Source organism: Salmo salar, chromosome ssa12 (genome assembly GCF_905237065.1).
Source record: "Salmo salar chromosome ssa12, Ssal_v3.1, whole genome shotgun sequence".
Taxonomy (NCBI): domain Eukaryota; kingdom Metazoa; phylum Chordata; class Actinopteri; order Salmoniformes; family Salmonidae; genus Salmo; species Salmo salar.
The window spans coordinates 25,775,218-25,801,012 of NC_059453.1; the positions used below are offsets into that span (position 1 = coordinate 25,775,218).

Sequence of the window (25,795 nt, forward strand, 5' to 3'; positions counted from 1 at the left end):
CTTTTTAGACTTTTATATTTTATCTGAAGATATAATGCACATTATCTACACGTGTTATGTGTCTATTCTATGAATAACCTACATAAATCATGAGAATAACCTACATAAATCGTTAGCTGCACCAAAAGTCAAAATCGTACAAAATACTCAGGTATGGAGTTGTCAGTGAAAGTCTCTAAATAGGGATGAATACCAAAGTTTTAATCATACCGTTCCTTGAGAACCAGTTAATACTTCAAACTTCAATTTTACGGGCGATTGAACTAAGCATGTTCCTGACAGAATTGATGTATGTATTAATTTCCTTTAACTGTTGATTAATTAGTCCACGCTGAAGGCTCAAATGGAACTGTTTGCTTCTCATTTGCATATTAATCAAATTGTAGATGATCATTCGCACGAGGCATGTGATTTAGGAGGGGAGCATATAGGTTTGGTAAAAAATATATACCCCAACCTTGGAAATATTTTCTCTCCTCTGCTGCCGCTGACTTGCCTGCACTGTATTAAAACCAAAGACGCAGAACGAGTTAGCTTAGCTATTTCCAGCAAACAGAAATTGCCTGTCCAGTTTTCTGATGGCACACCGCTGAGCAGACAGATCTTAATGATCTCAAAATGTCACCGATTTAAACCGGGAGCTTTACCACTACACAAAACCTAATTTCTCTATCTCTTGCTCTCTTGCTCTCTTGCTCTCTCGTTCTCTCTCTCGCTCTCTTTCTCTCTCAATTTCAATTTCAATTCAAGGGGCTTTATTGGCATGGTAAACATATGTTTACATTGCCAAAGCAAGTGAAATAGATAGTAAACAGTATACAGTATACATTAGACTCACAAAAGTTCCAAAATAATAAAGAAATGTCAAATATATTCTCTATGTGTGTGTGAGTGTGTGTATGCGTGCGTGTCTTGAGGCTGTTGCTCATTCTGAGAGGTTTCATGTGAAAATGTAATGTATGACGTCTGATGGGTTGAATTAGATTAGTAAAAAATATACACATTTTCAAAGGCTGCCATCTTCTGGTTAAACACTCACTCACTCGCTCGCCCAAAAGCTCTCCTATATAAATTGGAAGTTTCCCTACTCCTGTAAGTATGGTGCCACTGCCACCTAGTGGTCGGATTCTATCAATCATCTCAGAGTGGTCTTACAGTGCCTTGGAAAAGTATTCATCCCCCTTGGCGTTTTTCCTATTTTGTTGCATTACAACCTGTAATTTAAATTGATTTTTATTTGGATTTCATGTAATGGACATGCACAAAATAGTCCAAATTGCTGAAGTGAAATGAAAAAAATTACTTAAAAAAAAAATTCTAACGGAAAAGTGGTGTGTGCATATGTATTCACCGCCTTTGCCATGAAGCCCCTAAATAAGATCTGGTGCGACCAATTACCTTCAGAAGTCACATAACTAGCTAAATAAAGTCCACCTGTGTTCAATCTAAGTGTCACATGATCTGTCACATGATCTCAATATATATATATATATATATATATATATATATACACCTGTTCTGAAAGGCCCCAGAGTCTGCAATACCACTAAGCGGCACCATGAAGACCAAGGAGCTCTCCAAACAGGTCAGGGTCAAAGTTGTGGAGAAGTACAGATCAGGGTTGGGTTATAAAAAAATATCTGAAACTTTGAACATCCCACGGAGCACCATTAAATCCATTATAAAAAAAAATGGAAAGAATATGGCACCACAAGAAACCTCCCAAGAGAGGGCCGCCCACCAAAACTCACGGACCAGGCAAGGAGGGCATTAATCAGAGAGGCAACAAAAAGACCAAAGATAACCCTGAAGGAGCTGCAAAGCTCCACAGTAGAGATTGGCGTATTTGTCCATAGGACCACTTTAAGCCATACACTCTACAGAGCTGGGCTTTAAGGAAGAGTGGCCAGAAAAAAGCCATTGCTTAAAGAAAAAATAAGCAAACACGTTTAGTGTTCGCCAAAAGGCATGTAGGAGACTCCCCAAACATATGGAAGAAGGTACTCTGGTCAGATGAGACTAAAATTGAGCTTTTTGGCCATCGAGGAAAACGCTATGTCTGGCGCAAACCCAACACCTCTCATCACACCGAGAACACCAGCCCCACAGTGAGACATGGTGGTGGCAGCATCATGCTGTGGGGATGTTTTTCATCAGCAGGGACTGGGAAACTGGTCAGAATTGAAGGAATGATGGATGTTGCTAAATACAGGGAAATTCTTGAAGGAAACGTGTTTCAGTCTTCCAGAGATTTGAGAGTGGGACGGAGGTTCACCTTCCAGCAGGACAATGACCCTAAGCATACTACTAAAACAACACTTGAGTGGTTTAAGGGGAAACATTTAAATGTCTTGGAATGGCCTAGTCAAAGCTCAGACCTCAATCCAATTGAGAATCGGTGGTATGACTTAAAGATTGCTGTATACCAGCGGAACCCATCCAACTTGAAGGAGCTGGAGCAGTTTTGCCTTGAAGAATGGGCAAAAATCCCAGTGGCTAAATGTGCCAAGCTTAAAGAGACATATCCCAAGAGACTTGCAGCTGTAATTGCTGCAAAAGGTGGCTCTACAAAGTATTGACATTGGGGGGATGAATAGTTATGCACGCTCAAGTTTTCAGTTTTTTGTCTTATTCTTGTTTGTTTCACAATAAAAAATATTTTGTATCTTCAAAGTGGTAGGCATGTTGTGTAAATCAAATGATACAAACCCCCCCAAAAAATTTTTACTTCCAGGTTGTAAGGCAACAAAATAGGAAAAATGCCAAGGGGGTGAATATTTTCGCAAGCCACTGTACATATTTGGTAGCCTTACAATTCAATGTGTACAAGTAACTGCCAAAATAATGCAAACACTTGAGTAAATGAAGGATACAAAGTATATTGAAAGCAGGTGCTTCCTCACAGGTGTGGTTTCTGAGTTAATTAAGCATTTAACATCCCATTATGCTTAGGGTCATGCATGTGTAAAACAACAAGCTCTCACAGAATTAGTTCTCCAAACTTACAATTTTGAAGTTGCTCCAAATGTCAAATTTTGAAGTTAAGGGTTAAGTAAAGTTCAGGCACTCTTTACAAATGGTTAAGGTTTGGTTGAGCGTTAAAACCCAAAACCCGAAATAAAAAGTACAGTTTCCACGAATGTGATCAAACATACAACCTTCAGATCCTAAGTCATGGGGTCCACCACCTATTTGATCGTAGTAGCACTCACTGTTGCCCCTAGTAGCCGGTTATGAAGGCATTTCCCATCCTCAGGACATGGATAGACGTCCAATTTTCAACGTTAACCTTGAACGACATGGCTGGTATAAAAATGCTGGGTAGGCCATTATTTTGGCTACCATGGCTATGCCCCCCATAGGATGACAATGCCCCCATCCACAGGGCACGAGTGGTCACTAAATGGTTTGATGAGCATGAACATGATGTAAACCATATGCCATGGCCGTCTCAGTCACCAGATCCAGCCTGGTTTCATAGACTAGACCTAACATAGTAAACGTAAATCTGTCAGATCTCAACCCAATTGAACACTTATGGGAGATTCTGGAGCTGTTTTCCACCACAATCAGCAAAACATCAAATTATGGAATTTCTCATGGAAAAATGGTGTTGTGTCCCTCCAACAGAGTTCCAGACACTTGTAGAATCTATGCCAAGGTGCATTGAAGCTGTTTTGGCTTGTGGTGGCCTAACACCCTATTAAGAAACTTTATGTTGGTGTTTCTCTTATTTTGGCAGTTATCTGTATGTCTATACTGTTCACTTTCCCCTTGACAATATTGTTATCACTGTAGGCTAGAATGTAACTGTGATATCAACGTAGGTCTATGACTAAAAAGTCAAGTAACCCCTGTGTTCCTGGTTTGGTTCTAGATTTAGAGATTCATAAATGAAGAGAGTTGCGGTATGACACTCTTTTGAAATTGACTGTGGTTTCAATGATAAACAAAACACATTCAAACTGAAATAGCAAAAAAAAAATACATTTACTAAAGATAAAACAGGGGGGAGTGGGGTTAGAGTGAAAGGAGGGATGGGGAAAAAAGAAGAGAAACAGCAGCCGTGAGCATCGCAAGAGGTGATGTTCTCATCCTTCTGGATGTTTTCCACTTTCATGGAAGTCACTTTAGCCTGAAAAAGGAAAGGTAGAAAATAGAGAAAAAGCTCTGAAAATAGCTAGTATCAACCTAGTTTAATGATTAACAGTATTACAGAGTATGATAGTATGAGTATTACTGACAGGCTTCTTGTTCTTCCTTCTAAAAACTCTCTGGAGAGCTGTGAAGGATCCGGTTTTATTTTTCTTCTGCTTGGTGTCAGGTGAAGACATTATGTTGTCATCAGTGGTAGAGGTAGACATCTCTGCAGACTGATCCAGGCTGGTAGCATCAATAGTAATGGTCATTCGCTTTCTCTTGGTTGAAGCATCACCCACATGGAAATCAGTTTGGTTGGAGGCTCTCAGGGTCGTAGACCAGGGGTTGTCAAACTTTATGGGACTGGGGACCCCTTTTCTGATAGCAAATTCATCAGGGATCCCCTTGTAATCAGAACACAACTTTAAAAAAGAATACAAGGAGTTTTACTATGACTTTGGCAGGGCATGGCCGGATGAACTAAGTCTCAAGCACCTCGGGCCCTCTTCTTATCAGAGAGAAAATTATGCAGTTTTAAAGTTTACATTACAGTGCTTTTATGTAAAAAAAAAAAAATACAATAAGTATTTAGTAGAAAAATATATAATGCTGGTGTACTGTGGATACCAATATCCCTGTGAGCCTCCCAGGCCCATGTTGCCCATGGTTAATAACGTAATTTGTATATGAATAATATTGCATTGTATTGGATTACACCCTCTAAACTAATTTCACAGATCCCTTGACCAAAATTAGTTTAATCTGTTTAGCTATGTTGCTAATATTTACTTAAAAAATGATTTATTATTTATTTATTTTTGGTCTGACCATGGACCCCCTGCAGACCCCACTTTGAGACCCCCTGCCGTAGACAACTCATGAAATATAAAAATATCATGCTTATTCATGGAATAGGGTAGGAACTCCTACAGGAATTCCTAATATGAGCATGCCCTCACATCCAACCGCTAATAAAAGCATAATTATAAGTGAGGGTGAATCATCATAACTTTGCTTGCTACTCCATCTAGAGGTTACGAGCAAGAATGCATGTAATAATAAATAAAAAATGGCGCTGACAAGTGATTGCAGTTATATTGAAACAGAATGTCAATTGTTGTTTTCAATCTTTCCACATTGTTACATTTACATTTTAGTGATTTAGCAGACACTTTTATCCAGAGCGACTTACATGTTTCTAAAAGACACCGTTTTCTTCCATCTTTGCCTCAGTTTTCTCAATTCTGAGTTGAAAGTCAATCAGTGATTAATTGAGTACTGAAGTTGAACTGCTAAACCCCTGCAGCGGTGGTTGTATTCTATGACATTTGATGATAAATCCATATGTGTAACATGACTATGAAAATGACTCTCATTAGAGATGTTAAGATGAATTAAGATTCCAAACACATTCAAATGCAACACAAAAAGGTTTACTGACTATTAAAATGTATAGGTTGGCGTGGTGGTGGTGGTGGTGGTGGGGGGGTGGGGGGGGGGGGGGGGGGGGTGAGGAGAAACAGAAGCATCATTGTGGGTGCCTTCAGCAGTGAGTGTCCTCACCTAGATGTCCTCCTTCTTGGAAGCCACTTTAGCCTAAAGAAAGGAAAGATAGAAAATAGAGACAAAATAAATAAAAGGCACTACACTGGATATCAGTATCAAAACAGTTGATAAGTTAATAAGTATAACAGTACAACAGAGTATAACCGTATGACTTAGTACTTACAGGCTTCTTGTTCTTCCACCTGAGAGCTCTCCAGAGAGATGAGAATAATCCACACCTCTTCTTCTTCTTGGAAGCAGCAGTTGAGATGTCGTTGACATCAGTAGTAGAGGTAGACATTTTCTCAGCAGATTGCTCCAGGCTTGTAGCACTAGCATCAACTTCATGTAAAGCAACAAGGCAACTCTTGGTTGAAACCATAGAAATAGTCATGACTAGTCTACTTCTCTTGGTTGAGACATCAGCCACAAGGACCTCAGGTTGGTTGGAGGCTCTCAGGGTGGAGTCATCATCCTGAGACATTAGGTTTGTAGCAGACTGGATGGGGTCTTTCTCCATGATGACAACACTGGTAGACAGGTCCTGAGACACTAGACCTGCAGCAAACTGGATTAGGTCATTCTCCACAATGGAAATGCTGGTGGACAGCACCTGTGACACTAGGCCTGCAGCAGACTGGATCAAGTCATTCTCCATGATGGTAACACTGGTGGACAGAACCTGAGACACTAGGCCTGCAGCAGACTGGATCAGGTCATTCTCTATGATGGTAACACTGGTGGACAGAACCTGAGACACTAGGCATGCAGCAGACTGGATCAGGTCATTTTCCACAATGGAAACACTGGTGGACAGATCCTGAGACACTAGGCCTGCAGCAGACTGGATCAGGTCATTCTCCACGATGGCAACACTGGTGGACAGAACCTGAGACACTAGGCCTGCAGCAGACTGGATCAGGTCATTCTCCACGATGGAAACACTGGTGGACAGAACCTGAGACACTAGGCCTGCAGCAGACTGGATCAAGTCATTCTCCACGATGGCAACATTAGTGGACAGAACCTGAGACACTAGGCCTGCAGCAGGCTGGATCAGGTTGTCTTCCTCGATGGAAACACTGGTGGACAGAACCTGAGGAGTCTGCAGGAGTGTCAGTGGCTCCCACTCATCCAGGAAGAAGCTCTTGACAGAGGGGAAGCTTCTTCCTTTCAGAGCTGGGGGAATGTAGGGGGTGTACCCAATAGTCCAGAGCAGAGAGCTGTCAATGGCATTCGTGTAGTGGTACTTGTCGCCAAGTAACTCTGGAAAGCTCTGATGGACGTTCTGACTCTCTGACTCTGGACTGTCAAGGGCGTTGAGTTGGGTCACCATTGAGATCCACCCTGAAAGAAACAATATGGTAACAACAGGGTAAACATAACTGATTTGTTGTATTATAAACAAGGAATATTCTCCTTTTTACTAAAGGTAAATTACAAGTGTGTCCCAATAATATCTAATTTCTCCTGAATTGTGTACTTGTTCATTACTTCCCACAAATCTAAAACATTGGATTGGTGGAGTCATGGGCTAGTGGGAGTCTAACTATATTTATTATACCAGTAATTTCCTTTGAAATCAGTGAAGTGAACAAATGCACACTTTGGTACAAAGGAGAGATAATTGGACATAGTTTACGTTTATAACTTAATTTTGCATGTTTACATTGATTGGTAACTAACAACAAATGCCCCAAGTCATCTTAACCTACATTTTATTTTATATTTCCTTTCAACTAATAATTCAACCTTCAATTAATATTGAAGTTTCAAGATGTAAATTAATTGAATTGTTTCTACCTGAATTGACTTCGTTGTCCTTAATGGAACAATGTCTGTCTTCAAGGACGATGAATGAAAAGCTTGCCATAATGCTGTCTCTCTCATTGTTTGTCAAGCAAGAACTGTTGAATTCTTGACATTTCTGAACTTATCTCTTGGGTTCTGGAGTTCCATGTGATGCGTCAGCATTGTGACAAACTCGGGCGCATTGAGATGGTATTCTTTACACAGAATGGCATTATGCCGTGTTTGGAATCGGAATGGAAATTAGATTCTGTTTACCAGACACTCTGGCCATAAACAATCTGTAGTGGTCTGGGTGTAGCTGGTGCAGAGGAGTCAGGCGCAGGACAGCAGAGATGAGTAACACAAGTAACTTTACTCAAATATTCCAATAACATGTCGTAATACCGAGCCCACAATAACGGACCGAACATACATAAAACAATCACGCACAAAAACCATCGGGAAAACAGAGGGTTAAATAATGAACATGTAACTGGGGAATAAAACCAGGTGTGTAAAACAAAGACAAAACAAATGGAAAATGAAAAGTGGATTGGCGATGGCTAGAAGGCCGGTGACGTCGACCGCCAAATGCCGCCCGAACAAGGAGAGGGACCGACTTCGGCGGAAGTCATGACACAATATGCAAAGAATACCTCAACATTGATTAATTTGAAATGTATTATCCAATATTGAATGTTTATGCATTACTGCAACCATGCGTAAAAGCAGCACATAGATGCGTGCCACATGCTTTTCCTCACCTGGCCAATGTGCACAAACAGTGCATTCGGAAAGTATTCAGACCCATTCCCTTTTTCCACATTTTGTTACGTTACAGCCTTATTCTAAAATGGATTAAATTAATTTCCCCCCTGATCAATCTACACACAATACCCCATAATAACAAAGTGAAAACATGTTTTTAGAAATGTTTGCAAATTTAAAATAAAATATAAATACCTCACTTATCTTCAGAACCCTTGCTATGAGACTCAAAATTGAGCTCAGGTGCATCCTGTGTCCATTGATCATCCTTGAGATGTTTCTACAACTTGACTGGAGTCCACCTGTGGTAAAATCAATTGATTGGACATGATTTGGAAAGGCACACACCTGTCTATATAAGGTCCCACAGTTGACAGTGCATGTCAGAGCAAAAACCAATCCATGAGGTCGAAGGAATTGTCTGTAGAGCTCTGAGACAAGATTGTGTCGAGGCACAGATCTGGGGAAGGGTACCAAAAAATGTCTGCAGCATTGAAGGTTCCCAAGAACACGGTGGCCTCCATCACTCTTAAACGGAAGAAGTTTGGAACCACCAATACTCTGGCTGCCCAGTGCTGGCTGCCCAGCCAAACTGAGCAATTGGGGCAGAACGGCCTTGGTCAGGAACCCAATGGTCACTCTGACAGAACTCCAGAGTTCCTCTGTGAAGATGGGAGAACCTTCCAGAAGGACAATCATCTCTGCTTCACTCCACCAATTAGGCCTTTATGGTAGGGTTGCCAGACAGAAGCCACCCCTCAGTAAAAGGCACATGACAGCCCGCTTGGAGTTTGCCAAAAGGCACAATAAACAACATTCTCACATGCAGTGCCTTCAGAAAGTATTCACACCCCTTGACTTTTTCCACCTTTTGTTGTGTTACAAAGTGGGATTAAAATGGATGTAATTGTATTTTTTTGTCAACAATCTACACAAAATGTGGAAGAAAAACTATTTATTTTTTATTAATGGAAAATAAAACACTAATATATCTTGATTAGATAAGTATTCAAACCCCTTAGTCAAAACATGTTAGAATCACCTTTGGCAGCGATTACATCTGTTAGTCTTTCTGGGTAACTCTAAGAGCTTTGCACACCTGGATTGTACAATATTTGCCCATTATTCTTTAATAAATGGATGAAGCTTTGTCAAGTTGGTTGTTGATCATTGCTAGACAGACATTTTCAAGTCTTGCCATAGATTTTCAAGACGATTTAAGTCAAAACTGTAGGCCACTCAGGAACATTCAATGTCATCTTGGTAAGCAACTCCAGTGTATACTTGGCCTTGTGTTTTAGGTTAGGTGAATTTGTCTCCCAGTGTCTGTTGGAAAGTAGACTGAACCAGGTTTTCCTCTAGGATTCATAAATTATTGCTTTTACTATATCATGTGAACATTTCCTCAGAATAAATAACACAGGATTGTAAGAGCAGGAAGCTATAAATACCACTAGATTAGAGAACAGAACACCCAAAACAGGCAAAATACCATTTGCAGAAAACACTTCAATAACAACTTTTAATTCATGCCTGATGGGTGGAGAGTTTTTAAATATACCATCCACCTGCATTATCTCTGGAGGAGACTAAGTTCAAGATTACCACCCCTACGTGAACGTTTTATCTGCTGTATAGCACAGGACATGGAAGAGACCGGGTGACAGGTGTTGTGCGGACATTCTCCCCCGACAGAATTCTCTCCCCCTTTCGCGTTCTTCATTGCTGCGACTTGCTTGCTAGTTGAGATTTATGCTCTTCACTCCATTGTCAGTTTAGCCTACATTTCACTGATCTTAGTAGAAGAAAGCATTCGTCAGCAGTTTTCGGTTTGACTATTTGATTCAAGTGTATGTGGCAGTTCTAGCTTGTATGGCGCCCTGGGCGAACCCCCTTTCAGCGCCCCCGGCAAGATGCCGCCCATACCTAAATACGCTACTGATTTTGTATCAGTCTATAAATAAATCTCTTTTCCAAAATTCTTCATCTCTCCATGTCTTATTCGACTCGTATTTTTGAAAGTGTAAGGATAATAATTCAGTCATAATTGTTCTGAAATGTTTATTGCTTGCCAACATTTTACTCCTTCCTCTATGTTTAATATAACACACATACATTAATTATTAATTTTGGTTGCCTGTCCTGACGTGAAGTTTGTTCTATACAAAGTATTTGACTCTGATGTGTGTCACAGAGAGTATTTGAATCTAGCCACAAAATTAAGGAAATTAGACACCGGCCTCAGAGAAATTAAGTGCAATAGGGAATTTGGGGTCATTTCTCTTTACAGCACTCTTGAGTACTATAATAAATGTTCTTATCAGTCTACTGGTTTTGCCCACATATTACATGGACAGGAGATCAGGTTTAAGACAGATGAGCTACATGTGAGGAACTGTTTGATAGTGTATTGTTTACCAGTTGCAGAGCTGCTGAATACGCTCACCTTTTTTTTTTTTTACAGGAATCCCCTACTTTTCAGTCGGATATGCTAATCTTTTTCATCACTGCTAACGTTTGCTAGCTAGCTAACGTTCTTTTGCTTGTAAAAAAATATATATATACATTGTCTGACATTTTCACTAGAATTGATGAGGAAGCTGGCTAATTTACTAATCTAACTAACTTAATCTGACTTGCTAGTATGACTTCAAGGTATTTTCTGTTGAACTACTGCAGGGGTAGAAGCCAGTCACCTCGTCCAGTCTTCCAACATTTATTTTTATGGGGACATGAGTAAACATGCCGAGTGTCGGGTGGCTGAGGCCCCTAAAGATCCTCTTGGCCTCCCTTGACACCGGGTGATGTAGATGTAGAGTATGGCTAAAACTAGCTTGCAAAGCAGCCCTGCTGCGATTTCCTCTGGTCTTGGGGGCGGCACGCATTCTGTAAAACAGTGCTGACTGTCAGGCATCGCTCAAGGTTTAAATTCCCCACGAGCCCTAATTTGAGAAGGGTGCAACTGCGTTCATGCAATAACTAATGGGGGCTCGAATGCGGGCTGTAGTTGCACACGATTGCCTTATTGCGCCGTTCTCAGTGATATGCGTATCAGTACGCAGACCTAACGCTCTCAAACGAAGTACTTCCGTCCAGACGTACGTCATCAATGCTGGCGGTATTTTTGAAAAGGAACTAGCTAGCCGTGAAGTTGACAGCTGTATCGCATCTATATGTGGCTGTGTAATATAGTGAAATATTATACGTTTTAAGAAAATAAGCCAGCTAACTATTTCAAATATGGTAGGTGGACACGTTGTTTGACAAAGTGAAAAACAGTCGATTTCCAATTGATGAATGTTCTCCTATTTGTAACGTTAATGATACAACGTTAACTTGTTTTCAGTCGGATATGCTAATCTTTTTCATCACTGCTAACGTTTGCTTGCTTGTTTTTGAAGTTTTGGTAGCTACCTAGGAGCTGTAATGTTTCTTCCAAGAGTAACTGCTTTTATGTAAAAAAATAAAAATACATTATCTGACATTTTCACTAGAATTGAAGCTGGCTAATTTACTAATCTAACTAACTTAATCTGACTTGCTAGTATGACTTCAAGGTATTTTCGTAACTCACCAAAGTAACGATGTTGGTAGAGTGCTGACAAACATTTCTTTGTATGCGCCTGGTGTATTTTCTTCCCAAAACATGATTCAAACGACCTTTGAAAATGTTCCGCCAGACTCACTGGTCCACGCTATAGAGTGCAGATCCAATGCATGGGCGTGGACCAGAGCTCGGTAGTTACCCACTTGTTGATAACAATATTGTGAATTTCTTGTTTTCAGAGTTCCAACGAGGTAACGTTGCGACAGGAAAGTACGGTAGCCAAATATGAGCCTTTGTAAGCTTTACTGAAATTACACTAAGTTATCCATTCAACATGCATGTCCTAATAATTCTGACATTTTTGTCACAGGGACAGCCACTGGACACAGAGTCAGAGGTCCAGGATACTCCAGCACCACCTGCCATTCCTTTCTACACAGAGTGCTCGGAAGCTGCACAGGCAGAACTGTTTAACGAGTGTGAAGCGCAGTTTGCCCAGCTAGAGATGGTACTGATCTGTTTACGATGACAGCTTGGTCCTGCACAGACAACTTTGGATGATGTGATGTTATTGTGTTCATGTTAAAATGTAATATTCTGTTTTGTTTTTCAGCTTCAGAACGAGATCATTCTTGCAGAGCCAGACTCAGATGAAAACCCACAAGAACAGGTCAGAGATGGCCCTATATGGGGCGGCAGGGTAGCCTAGTGGTTAGAGCGTTGGGCTAGTAACCGAAAGGTTGCAAGTTTGAATCCCTGAGCTGACAAGGTACAAATCTGTCGTTCTGCCCCTGAACAAGGCAGTTAACCCACTGTTCCTAGGCCGTCATTGAAAATAAGAATTTGTTCTTAACTGACTTGCCTAGTTAAATAAAGGTTAAAAAAATCCCTATAGCTGAATGTATGTGTGATGCATGTACTTTTTACATTATCTTGCCTTATCTGCTGCATATCTGTTATTTGTCCAACAGTCTGTGAATAGATTGACAGCTGTAGCAGCTGAGCTGAAGCAGTGGCAGACAAGACGGCCAGAACGTGAGTGTCTCGTTTCTACTCTGAATATCATTCCTTTATAACTAATTGATTGTACTTATACTGTATGACTGAGACATAAGCATGATATGTACCATCAGAATGGTTGGTTTACTTTCTATCCATAGTGTTGTCCACAAATCCAGAGGTGTTACTCGTCGTTGGAGCAGAGGAGGTAAATTCACATGTGGATGTTGCCTTTCACAGTAGTAGTTACTATTGGAACATTTTCAAAAATATATATATTTCGATGCAGTTACCTTTTTTAATGTACAGTACCAGTCAACAATTTGGACACCTACTCATTCAAGGGTTTTTCTTTATTTTTTATATTTTCTACATTGTAGAATGTGAATAAATCAAAACTATGAAATGAAGTGTTAAACAAATCAAAAATGTTATATTTGAGATTCTTCAAAGTAGCCACCCTTTGCCTTGATGACAGCATTGCACAATCTTGCCATTTTCTCAAGCTTCATGAGGTTGTCACCTGGAATGCTTTTCCAACTGTCTTGAAGGAGTTCCCAAATATGCTGAGCACTTGTTGGCTGCTTTTCCTTCACTCTTGTGTCCAACTCATCCCAAACCATCTCAATTGGATTGAGGTTGGGTGATTGTGGAGGCCAGGTCTTCTGTTTTGCTAGCACAGACTGGAATATGTTCCGGGATTCTTCCGATGCTATTGAGGAGTACACCACATCAGTCACTGGCTTTATCAATAAGTGCATCGAGGACGTCGTCCCCACAGTGACTGTACGTAGTAGTAATTTTTAATCTTAATCCTGTATTGACGCTTTGCTTGTTTGATGGTTTCTTATAAGCGTCCGGATAGTCTCCCGCTCCTTGAAAGCGCCTTTAGCTCGATGCGGTTGTTGCCTGTAATCCATGGCTTCTGGTTGGGATATGTGCGTACGGTCACTGTGGGGATGATGTTGTCAATGCACTTATTGATGAAGCTAGTGACTGAGGTGGTGTACTCCTCAATGCCATTGGATGAATCCCGGAACATATTCCAGTCTGTGCTAGCGAAACAGTGCTGTAGTGTTGCATCTGCGTCATCTGACCACTTCCGTATTGAGCGAGGCACTGGTACTTCCTGCTTTAGTTTTTTCTTGTAAGCAGGAATCAGGAGGATAGAATTGTGGTCAGATTTGCCAAATGGAGGTTGGGGGAGAAAGGTGGTCTAGGATTTATTTTTCTCTGGTTGCACATGTTACATGCTGGTAAAAATTTGGTGAAACTGATTGGTTTACCTGCATTAAAGTCCCCGGCCACTAGGGGCGCCGCTTCTGGGTGAGCATTTTCTTCTTTGCTTATGGCCTTATAGAGTTGGTTGAGAGCGGTCTTAGAGCCAGCTTCGTTATGTGGTGGTAAATAGACGGCTACGAATAATATAGTTGAGAACTCTCTTGGTTGATAGAGTGGTTTACAGCTTATCATAAGGTACTCTACCGCAGACGAGCAATACCTCGAGACTTCTTTATTAGACTTCGCGCACCAGCTGTTATTGACAAATAGACACACCCCCACCCCTCGTCTTACCAGACGTAGCTTCTCTGTTCTGCCGATGCATGGAAAATCCCGCCAGCTCTATATTATCTGTGTCATCGTTCAGCCACGTCTCGGTGAAACAACATAAGATATTACAGTTTTTATGTCCCGTTGGTAGGGTAATCTTAATCGTAGCTCATCAATTCTATTTTTCCAATGATTGCACATTAGCAAAAAGAACGGATGGCAGTGGGAGTTTACGCGCTCACCTACGGATTCTCAGAAGGCTGCCTGATCTGCGGCCCCTTTCCCTGCGGCCCCTTTCCCTGCGTCTTTTCTTCAAGCAAATTACAGGGATCTGGGCCTGTTCCAGTGAAGCAATATATGCTTCTTGTCGGACTCGTTTCTTCCAGTCCGCGGTAATCGCTGTTCTGATGTCCAGAAGTTATTTTCGGTCATAAGAGACGGTAGCAGCAACATTATGTACAAAATAAGTAAAAAAAAAAAAAACAAGTTACACAAAACGTAAAACAACTAACAAAATAGCACAATTGGTTGGGATAATGTACAACCTCAGCCATGTTCTTTAAACACATTAAGAAGGAAAGAAATTCCACAAATTAACTTTTTATCAAGCCACACCTGTTAATTGAAATGCATTCCAGCTGACTACCTCATGAAGCTTTTTGAGAGAATGCCAAAAGTGTGCAAAGCTGTCATCGAGGCAAAGGGTGGCTACTTTGAAGAATCTCAAATATTAAAATATATTTTCATTCATTTAACACTTTTTTGGTTACATGATTCCACATGTGCTATTTCATAGTTTTGATGCCTTCACAGTTTTGATGCCTTCACTATTATTCTACAATGTAGAAAATAGTCAAAATAAAGAACAACCCTTGAATGAGTCGGTGTGTCTAAACTTTTGAATGGTTCTGTACACATTTCAAATATCAGCTATTTTATAGTTATACAGAGCCTTATGCTTATGAAAAGTAACCATATTCATGTTTAACAAATTTATTTAAAAAATAAGTTTCTTTCCTACTTCCACAGTTACAGAAGCTGAATTCACAACTGGAGTTGGTCCTCTCTTGCGCACAAGCCAAGAGAGACACACTGAGAGAGACTTTAAAAAGGTTTTCTTTGAATGTGATTGTTATTCTAAATCTCCAACCCTTTGAATGTTGATATGGAGACAGTAGATTTGACAGTATACATCTGTGTTCCTATTTCAGTGAACAGAAGTGGTTGGAGGAAAAGAAGGAAGTGTTGAGGGCAGGCACTGAACATGTGGTCAAACAGCGACTGGAAAACGAAAGGTTATCAGAACACAGGTAAGGTACAACAACTGGGTCACGTTTGTTAGGGCACACTGTAAATTACATTTTTACAAGGCTTAACAAAAACAAATGTTTTTTTATTGAACAAGTTCAGATTGTACCTCCCCGTTTCACAGCGTTTTCTTCGGTTTCCTGCCTATGAATATAATCCTGAATAATAGAAAATGACACACAAACCAACACATTAAAAACTATCTTGAGTTTAATATGGAAGTATTGCTGCTGTTGTTCAGTGTGTTGCAGGACACCAAGAAGAAGATCCAGAAGATGAAGGATTACCAGAACAGACTGATGGAGACCCTGGCAGACGTACTGGCGGAACACTTCCCACTTCCTACGCAGGAGACCAACGCTGACAAGAAGAAAAAGGTGGTAGTCTAAGTGATGTATTATGTGGCTCTGATGGTGTTCCTCAATGGTCACATTGTTTTTACGGTTGCATCTAGCTTGGTCTCATCTGTTTGTGCTGTGTAGCTAACTTTTATGTTTTGTTGGGCAAGAGAGCACAAACAGATCTGGGACCAGCCTAGATGCTATCATTTTTGTTTCCATTTTCAGAACATTCCTCAAGAGCTGAACGAGAATCTAATTTCACTCAATGAAGTCCTGGAGGTAAGTCTCTGTTTGCATGCATTGTTTGTGTTTTATTATTCAACCTGGTGCTCTGGTTTAATTTTGTATTACTTTATTACTACATGCTTGAACCAGTAGCAGCTTTATAGTCTAGCGTTTTATGACCCTATGACTATATTTTACACTTACATTACACTCACATCTTTGTAATGTAGATCAACTTGATCACAGAACAACAAATGGCATAAAAACATCCCTACTCACCTCTTGCTCCAATTGAACAACAACATAAATAATCATCTTAAACCCTTACCTTAAACCTTATCTTCCATTGTTACAATTTGCAGCTGCTGATGAACAAGACTCTGGAGACGCCTCACGATCCCTACGTATCGATAGACGAGACGTTCTGGCCCCCGTACACAGAGATGCTGCTGCGCCATGGCATTGCACAGAGACACCCAGAGGACTGTTTCAAGATCCGCCTGGAAACCTTTTATTAACAGTAACTGGTCAGACATTTTGGTTCTAGTTTTGTCAGCGTGTATAGCAGCCTGGTCCCAGATGTTTGTGCTGTCTTGTCGTCTCATTGTCATGCCATCAATCATAAGCTTTGGTTATACAGTACAAACAGATCTGGGACCAGGCTTGGTGTATGGTAATATCATGAGTATGTATTGAGATAGTGGCTTGATAGGGCACTTGTTTATAGTGTTATTTCCTGTATGTTTCACAATAGGTTAACCTTTTTGAATGTTTTTTTTTATATGTTAAATATCTATGTATGTTGCTCTCTCTGGCTACTGGAACACAATTTGCATACTTTGGTGAAACCTTAAATTGTTACTATGTATATATTTCCATGTATCAATGTATGCCAGATTTGTTCTTAATAAAATGAAAAATCAACAAAATATACAGACATTCGTCATTCACTCTAGCACTTTGTTCTAATCCGAAGAACAGAAAACATCTTCATACATCAGTACTTGATTCACAGCAGTCAATTTATAACTCAAGTACACAAGAACTTGTATAATATTTTTGCAAATACAGAAATTCTCAAGGACAGAATCTGTACCAACAACATATTTTAAACAATGAAAAATGCTAAAAATAAAATTAAGAAACCCTGACATGCGTCAGCAGACTACGTCATCTCCATCATCCAATCCCGAGAGCCGTTCAGGTATGTTCACACGCCTCCCGCGAGTTCGTGCATTCTTGTGGGCGGAGAACAAATTTCGGTTCCGGGTGTTTTTACACTTCTCTCGAAGGCGTTAATTTGTCTGATTATGGTCTTAAATCATAAAGTTAAAAAAGTTCACGAACATTCAAGGTAGAGAACAGTTTTATTGAAAGAACAAACAGAACATCAGCAAAGATGACAACCCGATCAGAAAGAGAGAAGGCCCTGAAACTCAACGAGCAGCATCAGGCCATTCTGTCCAAAATGCTGAGAGAGGACGACAACAAATACTGCGCCGATTGTGAGGCGAAAGGTAACTATATAACATAATGTAGACTTCGTTAAATTGTGTCATTTGATGTTATATAACTGTTTCAGTTATTCGTCTAGCCAGACTCCGACTGAGTTGTTAGCTAGCTATGCTAACTGTAAGTAGCAGCTACTCTGCTGACACCTTCCTTCCTCTTTAGCATTTATCCGGTAGCTACTAGGCTAGCTTAGTTATGCTAGATAGCATTTTGTCTCCCACCACACCTTGAACCATGATCCAAACTTTAGTCATACAAGTAAATGCAAGTTTCGACACCCTTGCACCATGAAAGTCACCACTGGGAAACTATCCCTAAATGTCACAACATGTCACTCTAAAATAATGCACATGGAAGACCTGCCAATCTGAGGTCCTATTGTGACACCTGCACCACAGGTACAGACATGTTTTGATAAGTTGAATCTTCCCTTACCTGGGCTGTGTTCATTAGACACCTAACAGAAGAGAACAGACTGAACCGGTGCACTAATGAGTACGACCCTGTCTCTGCCTGCCAGGTCCAAGATGGGCATCATGGAACCTGGGAGTGTTTATCTGTATCCGATGTGCTGGCATCCACAGGAACCTTGGGGTTCACATATCACGGGTCAAATCTGTCAATCTGGACCAATGGACAGCAGCACAAATACAGGTAATTAGCTGATGTCCAGGATTTACAATATTCATAAATTAGAAGTGTCATGTATTCACCTATATTTATTTACACAGGCACCTCTCTTTCTTGTATATCCTACTGGCTGAATACAAAGTTGCCTTTTTTTAACCCATACTTATCATGTCCCCCCTGCTGTTTCACTATCCACCCTCCACCCCTCTTTCTCTCTATCTCTGTGCTCCTCTTTCTCTCTTTCTCCCACCCTCTTTCTCTCCATCTCTCCCTCTCTTCTCTAACAGAGCATAGTAGATATGGGCAACTCCAAGTCCAGGCAGCTTTATGAGGCCAACCTTCCAGACAACTACAGAAGGCCTCAGACAGACCAGTATCCTTACAACTACACACACACACACACACACACACACACACACACACGCTGCAGTTCCCAAAAAGCTTCCCATAACACATGTACTTGCCCCTTTATAATATTGCTACCTTTTTTCCCCCTTAACCCCTGACCCCAGAGCAGTGGAGTTCTTCATCAGGGACAAGTATGAGAAGAAGAAATACTACAGCAAAAATGTGACCAATGGACACAGTGTATGTATCTCACCTCTGATGCCACACTCAAACTGGTTTGCGGATAGTACTAGAATGTGTTACACTGTCTTATTTGTATGTAGACTCTCCAAAGTGTTGTTTGTTATGTGTTAGGTTAAAGGGATACTTTGGGGTTATGGCAATGAGGCCCTTTATGTACTTCCCTAAAGTCAGATGAACTCTTGGATACCATTTGTATGTCTCTGGGTCCGGTATGAAGGAAGTTAGAGGTAGTTTCACTAGCTAATGCTATCTGCTAGCATGCATTTCCACAGGTGGTTATGTTGCTGCTGGGGTACTGTTTTATTGTGCATATGGCCTAACCATTTTGGAACATAATTCAAACGAGATTAGGCCTTTATCTCTCTTCCTCCATTGATTTGTTTTCTTCTAATTTCCTCTTATGATGTTCCTCTACAGCCAAAAGACAAGGAGAGCAAGAGAGAGAAGGAAACTGATAGAGGAACCAAGCTGTCATACAATGCCAAAGTACGGTGGTTTTGAATGGATACATCTATAGACTCCTTATATAACATATCTGTCTCAACCCAACCCATATTCCTTTTTCGGCAATCACACTGTACACCCTGTTTGTCTCTTTTGAACTTTGCAGTCAGAATGACATGTTTATTTTGTTTATAACAGTTCTACTCATGACACTCCATGCTATAGCGGTCAGGTTTTAGTGGTTTGCTGGGAGCAGACTTAAAGGGCAATTCTGCCGCTTTTCAATCTCCTATTCATTTTCCAGCACCATACCATTGTCTACATATGTGAAAACAGCGCGTTTCTATGATCTGTGGTTAAAAAGATCAAATTGCTTCCCTGTAACATTACAGGGTAGGATTTAAAATCAAGAACGACTGTGATTTATTTATTTTTGCCAGAGGGAGGGTATTTTCTTGCTACCCATGTCACCAATCTCCTAGTGTTTGTTTTTTTCAATGTTTTAGCTTTTCATGATGTCATCGGGTAGAACTTTTTAACTTCATCATTTTTTTTCTACAAAAACAAGAAATGCATGGTTTTCACATGTCGACACTGGTATTGTGCTGGAGATAATGAAAATGAGGTTGAAAAGTGGTGGAATTCTTTTTCTTTACGTGTTGATATTTAAAAATAGGCCATCTTTGGGTTTAGGGTTAGAATGCTGGGCGTCGAGCTCCCGGCATGTTGGTTCCTAGACAAAGCATTGAATGTAGTCAAGTAACCCAAAGCTGAGGATGCACCTAACCTTTAACCTCTAAGAAGGCTTGACTGCTGAGGGTTTGAAATATCCCTTGCATGTCTTATCTGAAGTACACCTCCTCAGGATCTTTGCTTTCATTGTGAACTAAATCTATGCTCAACCGAAGCCCTGCATATTTAGCCATTAGTCTGGAAGAAGCTTAACACATCAACTTCATTATTACTTCCAAGACTACATTATTCTTTTTTCACAATCATTATGCCTTTTCTCTTGGACTCAACCCCTGAAGAGTGAAGAGACCCGGCAAGCCCCCAAAGCTAGTCCTGTGAAGACAGCAGAACCTCCCGTTAACCTACTTGGCCTTGGTAAGACTAAACCAGTCAGTTTTCCAAAACGAAAATGAGTTTCTTATTGGACAAGTTCAGATGGTCCTTCCTGGTTTCAGCCCGTTTTCTTTTGTTTTGTGCCTATTGAATATGACCCTGCTTTGCCTTGATGAATACAACCCTGGGTGGTAGCCTAGCAGTTAAGAGCTAACTAGGTGAAATTTGTCGATGTGCCCTTGAGCAAGGCACTTAACCCTAATTGCTCCTGTATGTCGCTCTGGATAAGAGCGTCTGCTAAATGACTCGAATGTAAAATGTACTAAACCAGTCAGTTATTCAGAAATGCTGAGTCCTGAACAATACACAGGTTCATCTTATGTACATTTTTTCCACCCCTGTATAACCTGTTTTACACATCTCTGTTTTTAACTCCTCTATGTTGCTCTCTCTGTCTCTCCCATCTCTCTAGATGCTCCAACACCTGCCCCTGCTAACAACGGTAGTGCTGCTAGCACAGCAAGCAGCGACTTGGATATCTTTGGCCCCATGGTGTCCAACCCCCTCCCCTCATCTAATGCTGCTGCTCAGTTCTCTCAGGTAACACAATCTGATGACCTCACCACTTCCCTGGACCCTATGGACACCCAGCCCCACAAACATAAAGACACATATTGAACTTCTATATTTACATGCACACACACATTACCTGTACATCTACATCTGAACGATGGCTCAGTTGGTAGAGCATTGTGCTTGCAATGCAGTGAGTAATTTGCTGTTTACCCATTGTCTCACACACATCCATGCAGGCCAATGCATGCTAGCGAGAGAAGTTTGAAGAGCAAGAGACTCAACACACTGAATAGAGTTAGTGACTTTTCTTACGTCGTTCTTTCTTTTGCTTCCTTCTTCCAGGCTAGCTCCAGTACCCCAGCCAGCACCCCAACACAACCCCCAGCAGCAACCCCATCCTCGGGCTCTGCCCAGGGAGACCTGGACCTGTTCAGTGAGACTGGTGGTGGAGGGGGCATTAAGGGGGAGGACACAGGGGCCAAGAAACCCCTCTCCAAGGACTCGATCCTGTCCCTCTATGGGAACACCAGTATGCCTCAGATGCCCCAGCACCAGCAGGCCCAGCCTGGTAAGGAGAAATACAGACACAAGCCTACACATGCACAGTATGTACACTCATGCAGGGCTCTACACTGACCTTTTTTTACAAGGAGTACATGTAGGAGCACCCAAAGAAATGTAGGAGCACAATGACAAATATTTGAGGTAACAAGATGTTTTCTTTGTAATAATGGTGCAAGCATGACGGTCATGAATCTGCACTCAGTGTATTCACCATGGCACTCCAGGGCTGCGGTACAGTGAAGTAATCATTTCAACAATTATCATCAGCACTTGTGCTCCTATATTAAAATTCCAGGTCGTGCAACTAAATATTTAGGCGCATATGTGAGTAAAATGGTTGCACTGTAGAGCCTTGTCATACATAAGTGTGGGCATGTGCACACATCGTGATGTGACTTTGATTGTGTTGAATGTTATTTATCGAATCAACTATGTTAATTGTTACTCGATTAAATTAATCATGTAACAATTAACTAATTAGGAATTTGGGGCACCACGGAAGAAGTTGTTTAATGAGTTACCATCTCCAGAATTAAACTCTAGAAGAAATATATAAGATATATCGATAAGTCATTTATTAATCATTACCTCATATCACTCTCATTCTGAACATTGCAGACGTCTTGAATCCTCAAGAACCCCAGCCTTTTCTGATTATTCAGTTCTACACAAATTGATTTAATTATTTATTTACTAACTAGCTAAATAATAACACAGAATACACATTTACATGAGACAAAAGTCTCTAGTGGACTAACAAGATATGATGGCTTGTTACACAATGGAGAGGGGATGGGGAAAGAGAGGGATTGAGAAAGGGACATTTATTGTGGATACATTCCAGGACTGTTCTCACATTAATTCTATACCTTGTACATTAACTGCCCCCCGTTTGGGTAAGAAATGCAATGTATTTATGTGTAAGTTAGATGTCTTTGTTCATTGTCTTTCTGTTGAAACCAATCAATCCTTCTATGGGGAATGGCTTTGTGTAAGGCTCTGATTGCCCACCAGAGGTCACAATATCCTTCTTAGTTGTCCTGGCTTGGAGTGGAGTGTTTGTTCTGAAATGATCTTCAGATGCACCAATGATTCTCTGAGATGGGATCCTCTCCTTCCTTTCTCGGGTAGATAGTCAAAGTTCTAGATCCCTTTACATGCACAGCTGCAGACTGTCAATGTTTTAGTCTAGTGAGTTTATCTTCTTCAACTCGTGTTGAGTTTCAGAGTTTCCAGCCATTCGTAATGTTCAGCTCACGCTTCACGTCTGCTGGTCTGAATATGTTAGTTCTTAGCGAGTCCTTTTAAGCACTCTGGTCATAAAGGGCAGTTCCATCACACTGACGCGTTCGTCTGAGCTCATTCGGGGCGTGGCTTAGTTAATGTGAAACGGACATGAAAATGATGATCTCGTTAGAAAACTAAAATCACATTCCTATCTTAACAAAAATAGTTTAATCGTTCTTCATATTGTATTAACATCATATAGGATGGAAACTTAACAGCCGAAAGTACAGTATTTGGTTCATACAGTTTTTAAAAAACATCACAAAATGAAAAGCAATATGACATGATTATTTTTTAAAGTCCCACTGACCATTCTTAACATTCCTATCTTAGAAATATTGTTCCAATATACATTTTTTGGGTGTTTATAGTTTTGGCGGCAAAAAAATATTCTGGAGAACAAAGGCATTCCTTTGGTTGGTACTGAAGAGCAGGAGAGGGTTCTCTGCTGCACAAGATTTACGATTGGCATGAGGTGGCATAACCGGCCCAGCCCCCTCTCCTCTCCTGTGGTCTGAGGCCTTGGATCCTTGACCAGGAGAGTCATGACACACAAGTGCAGGCACACACACCAACCAATAACACAGAGGTTGGAAATGGTCTCCAACTGGCTCTGGGCTATATAAATACATGCTGGTAAATACCAAACACTTCTAAAGTAGCAAGTCACCAACCAAGTTGTTCAGTCACTTTCCCACTCTCTCAGTATATCTATGGCAAGCAGTCATAAAGGTTAACAGAAAATTATATTTTGAAAGAACCCCTGTTCTCAGTATTTCTCCTCTTTCTCCCTTCCAGCTGGTATATACATGAACCCCGCCCAGATGCAGTTTCCATTAGGCATCCCCCAGCAGCAGGTCCCTGCTGGTTACCAGGCCTTCCCTGGCATGGGCACAGGCATGCCCCCCACCACCGTCATGGGTGCCATGATGGCTCAGAACGGAGCTGCCATGATGGGACCCAACACAGGCATGATGGTTGGCATGACGATGCCCAACGGTTTCATGGGACAAGCGCCCGCGGCCGGGATGGTTGGCATGGCGCCGAGGATGATGGGGGTACCACAGGGGGGGATGCCCGCGGGTATGGTGCCCGCTCAGGGCATGCAGGGGATGTATGCCGTCCAGCCTGGGCAGCAGGGCCACTGGAACATGGGACAGGTATGTTAGTTCTTTTAATGTCATGTTCTTTGCTATATTGTGGATTTTCTCCTGAGAGTAAACTTTGCATTTGAAGTATAAGATGGTTTTATAAGAATACAATATCAAGTGTCTTTAGGAGGTAACTTAGGTATGGCAATATGGTAACATTACCTAATTATCACATTTTCTCAGATCTATATAAATGCATTGGGGTCAGGGCTTGGGTTTGATTTAGTATTAGGCAATATTGTGTTTCCCTGACACCTTACTATTCATCTCTCCTACTGTCTTCCCCAGATGAACCAGCAGATGTCAGGGATGAGTCTGAACGGTGCCGGGGGGGCCATGGCCTTCGGTCAGCCTGCCTCCAGCATGGGAGGCTGGGCCGCAGCACCCTCCGGTCAGACCCTCAGCAACCAGCTCTGGAAGTGACCCCCATATGGAGGTCAAAGGTCAGGGATTGGGGGTCAGGGCAGCGGCAGAGGGGGTCGCAACCAGGGGGTCCGAAATCCAACATCCAACCCTCCCAGCAACCTTACTATGAACTGATGCCCGTTCTCCAATTGTTACTGACCACTCTCCAACATCGAGCTTATCTGGCTCTGTTTGCATACTGAAGAGATGCAGCCTTCCTTCTTTGTTTCCTTCAGGTAATCACAGATCCATTGGTGATTGGACAGGTGAAAGCAAGGTTGACCGTCTTATTAGCCTGACCGACCCAATCGGATCAGTGATTACTTCAAGGAAGGAAGGAAGCATTTCTGAAGTATTCAAACGGGGCACATTTCTCTCTTTCTGTCACTTTCTATCCATCTTTCCGTCTCTCTTTTGTGAGTAAATTGGGAGTCCTCATACATACACCATCATACGCAGGCTGGCAGTCAGTGCCTGTTACATGTTGTGGATATCATAACTCTTTTAATTTTCCTTTTTTGGAAAGAAACAAACGGCAACCACAACAAGGTAAACAAATACAACAACAAAGACATCGACAACATATCGGAAAAGCTGCAGGACCACTTACACAAGCTTTTATTGTATCATTCTAAAAATTATTATAGAGAATTAAAGAAAAGTATTTAAACTTTTGGAGAAGACATGGCTATCATTTCTGTGAATACTGCTCTCCTATGTACAGCTCTGTATAACATTTTAAACTACCTGTGGTTCCCCTACAAAATAAAGTATGATAAACCAATGTCTTGTGTGTTCCAGATTCTAGACTTTTTTGAGTTCTAGATTTTGCCGTTAACAACATTCAATGTCAATTCTACCAGAACACCTAAGAAGCTACAGAAGTTTGCATTTAAAACATGTCTACTCCCCCATGTATTTATTTTTTCAGGGGCTAGGCTACACACATGCAAATATCAGGGTGGTATCATTCTTGAACCATCCTTTGCAGAGCTGGCAGGTTAAATACGCCACTACAGTATCATATAAGAGGGAATATAGACACGGAGAGCCAAGAGCTCCCTTTTAAGCAGGCTAAATATTTAACAGAATTCTGTTGATTGTGCAACATGGTAAAAAAAACAACAACATTTAACTGTTTTCTGAAAAATAACTGAATGAAGAAGCACTGAACTGGAGAGCTAGGAAGAATTAACGAATTCCCAGGTGAGGAAAAACGCGGGACGTGGTTTTAGCATGATCTCTTGAGTGCATAAACAGTGTGAGGGTGTTGACCCTAGCTTACTCGATATTCTACAATCAATTACAAGTATTGGAGGACGACATATTAACATTTTGGTAATGGCCACACATTC

General features: G+C 41.2%; 3 protein-coding genes across 7 annotated transcripts; 2 read left to right on the top strand and 1 right to left on the bottom strand.

Annotated features, from left to right (window-relative positions):
• Positions 1–5,646: 5,646 nt before the first annotated feature.
• LOC106588801 (topoisomerase I damage affected protein 7) lies at positions 5,647–7,575 on the bottom strand. Its single transcript, XM_014178240.2, has 3 exons — positions 7,489–7,575; positions 5,870–7,032; positions 5,647–5,736 (listed from the first exon to the last, which is right to left on the bottom strand). Exons 1-3 carry the CDS (start codon positions 7,556–7,558, stop codon positions 5,704–5,706), a joined length of 1,266 nt encoding a protein of 421 aa, XP_014033715.1. The 5' UTR covers positions 7,559–7,575; the 3' UTR covers positions 5,647–5,703.
• Positions 7,576–11,315: 3,740 nt separating this feature from the next.
• cenpk (centromere protein K) lies at positions 11,316–17,138 on the top strand. Of its 5 annotated transcripts, none has more exons than XM_014177999.2 (11): positions 11,316–11,487; positions 12,031–12,066; positions 12,162–12,299; positions 12,405–12,461; positions 12,763–12,826; positions 12,952–12,998; positions 15,371–15,453; positions 15,553–15,651; positions 15,891–16,026; positions 16,216–16,269; positions 16,578–17,138. In XM_014177999.2, exons 1-11 carry the CDS (start codon positions 11,485–11,487, stop codon positions 16,731–16,733), a joined length of 873 nt encoding a protein of 290 aa, XP_014033474.1. In that variant the 5' UTR covers positions 11,316–11,484; the 3' UTR covers positions 16,734–17,138. The 5 variants fall into 5 exon arrangements, with proteins under 5 accessions (XP_014033474.1, XP_014033511.1, XP_014033488.1 ...); XM_014178013.2 differs by having other exon boundaries at positions 11,318–11,487; positions 12,031–12,042; XM_014178047.2 differs by having other exon boundaries at positions 11,320–11,487; positions 12,031–12,061.
• A 288-nt stretch (positions 17,139–17,426) lies between these two features.
• LOC100286439 (stromal membrane-associated protein 1) lies at positions 17,427–25,224 on the top strand. The gene is made up of 10 exons (XM_014177993.2): positions 17,427–17,732; positions 18,248–18,381; positions 18,645–18,730; positions 18,870–18,945; positions 19,366–19,434; positions 20,424–20,499; positions 20,930–21,057; positions 21,376–21,601; positions 23,683–24,044; positions 24,324–25,224. The coding sequence occupies exons 1-10, from the start codon at positions 17,615–17,617 to the stop codon at positions 24,456–24,458; spliced, it is 1,410 nt and encodes a 469-aa protein (XP_014033468.2). The 5' UTR covers positions 17,427–17,614; the 3' UTR covers positions 24,459–25,224.
• The last annotated feature ends 571 nt before the right edge of the window (positions 25,225–25,795 follow it).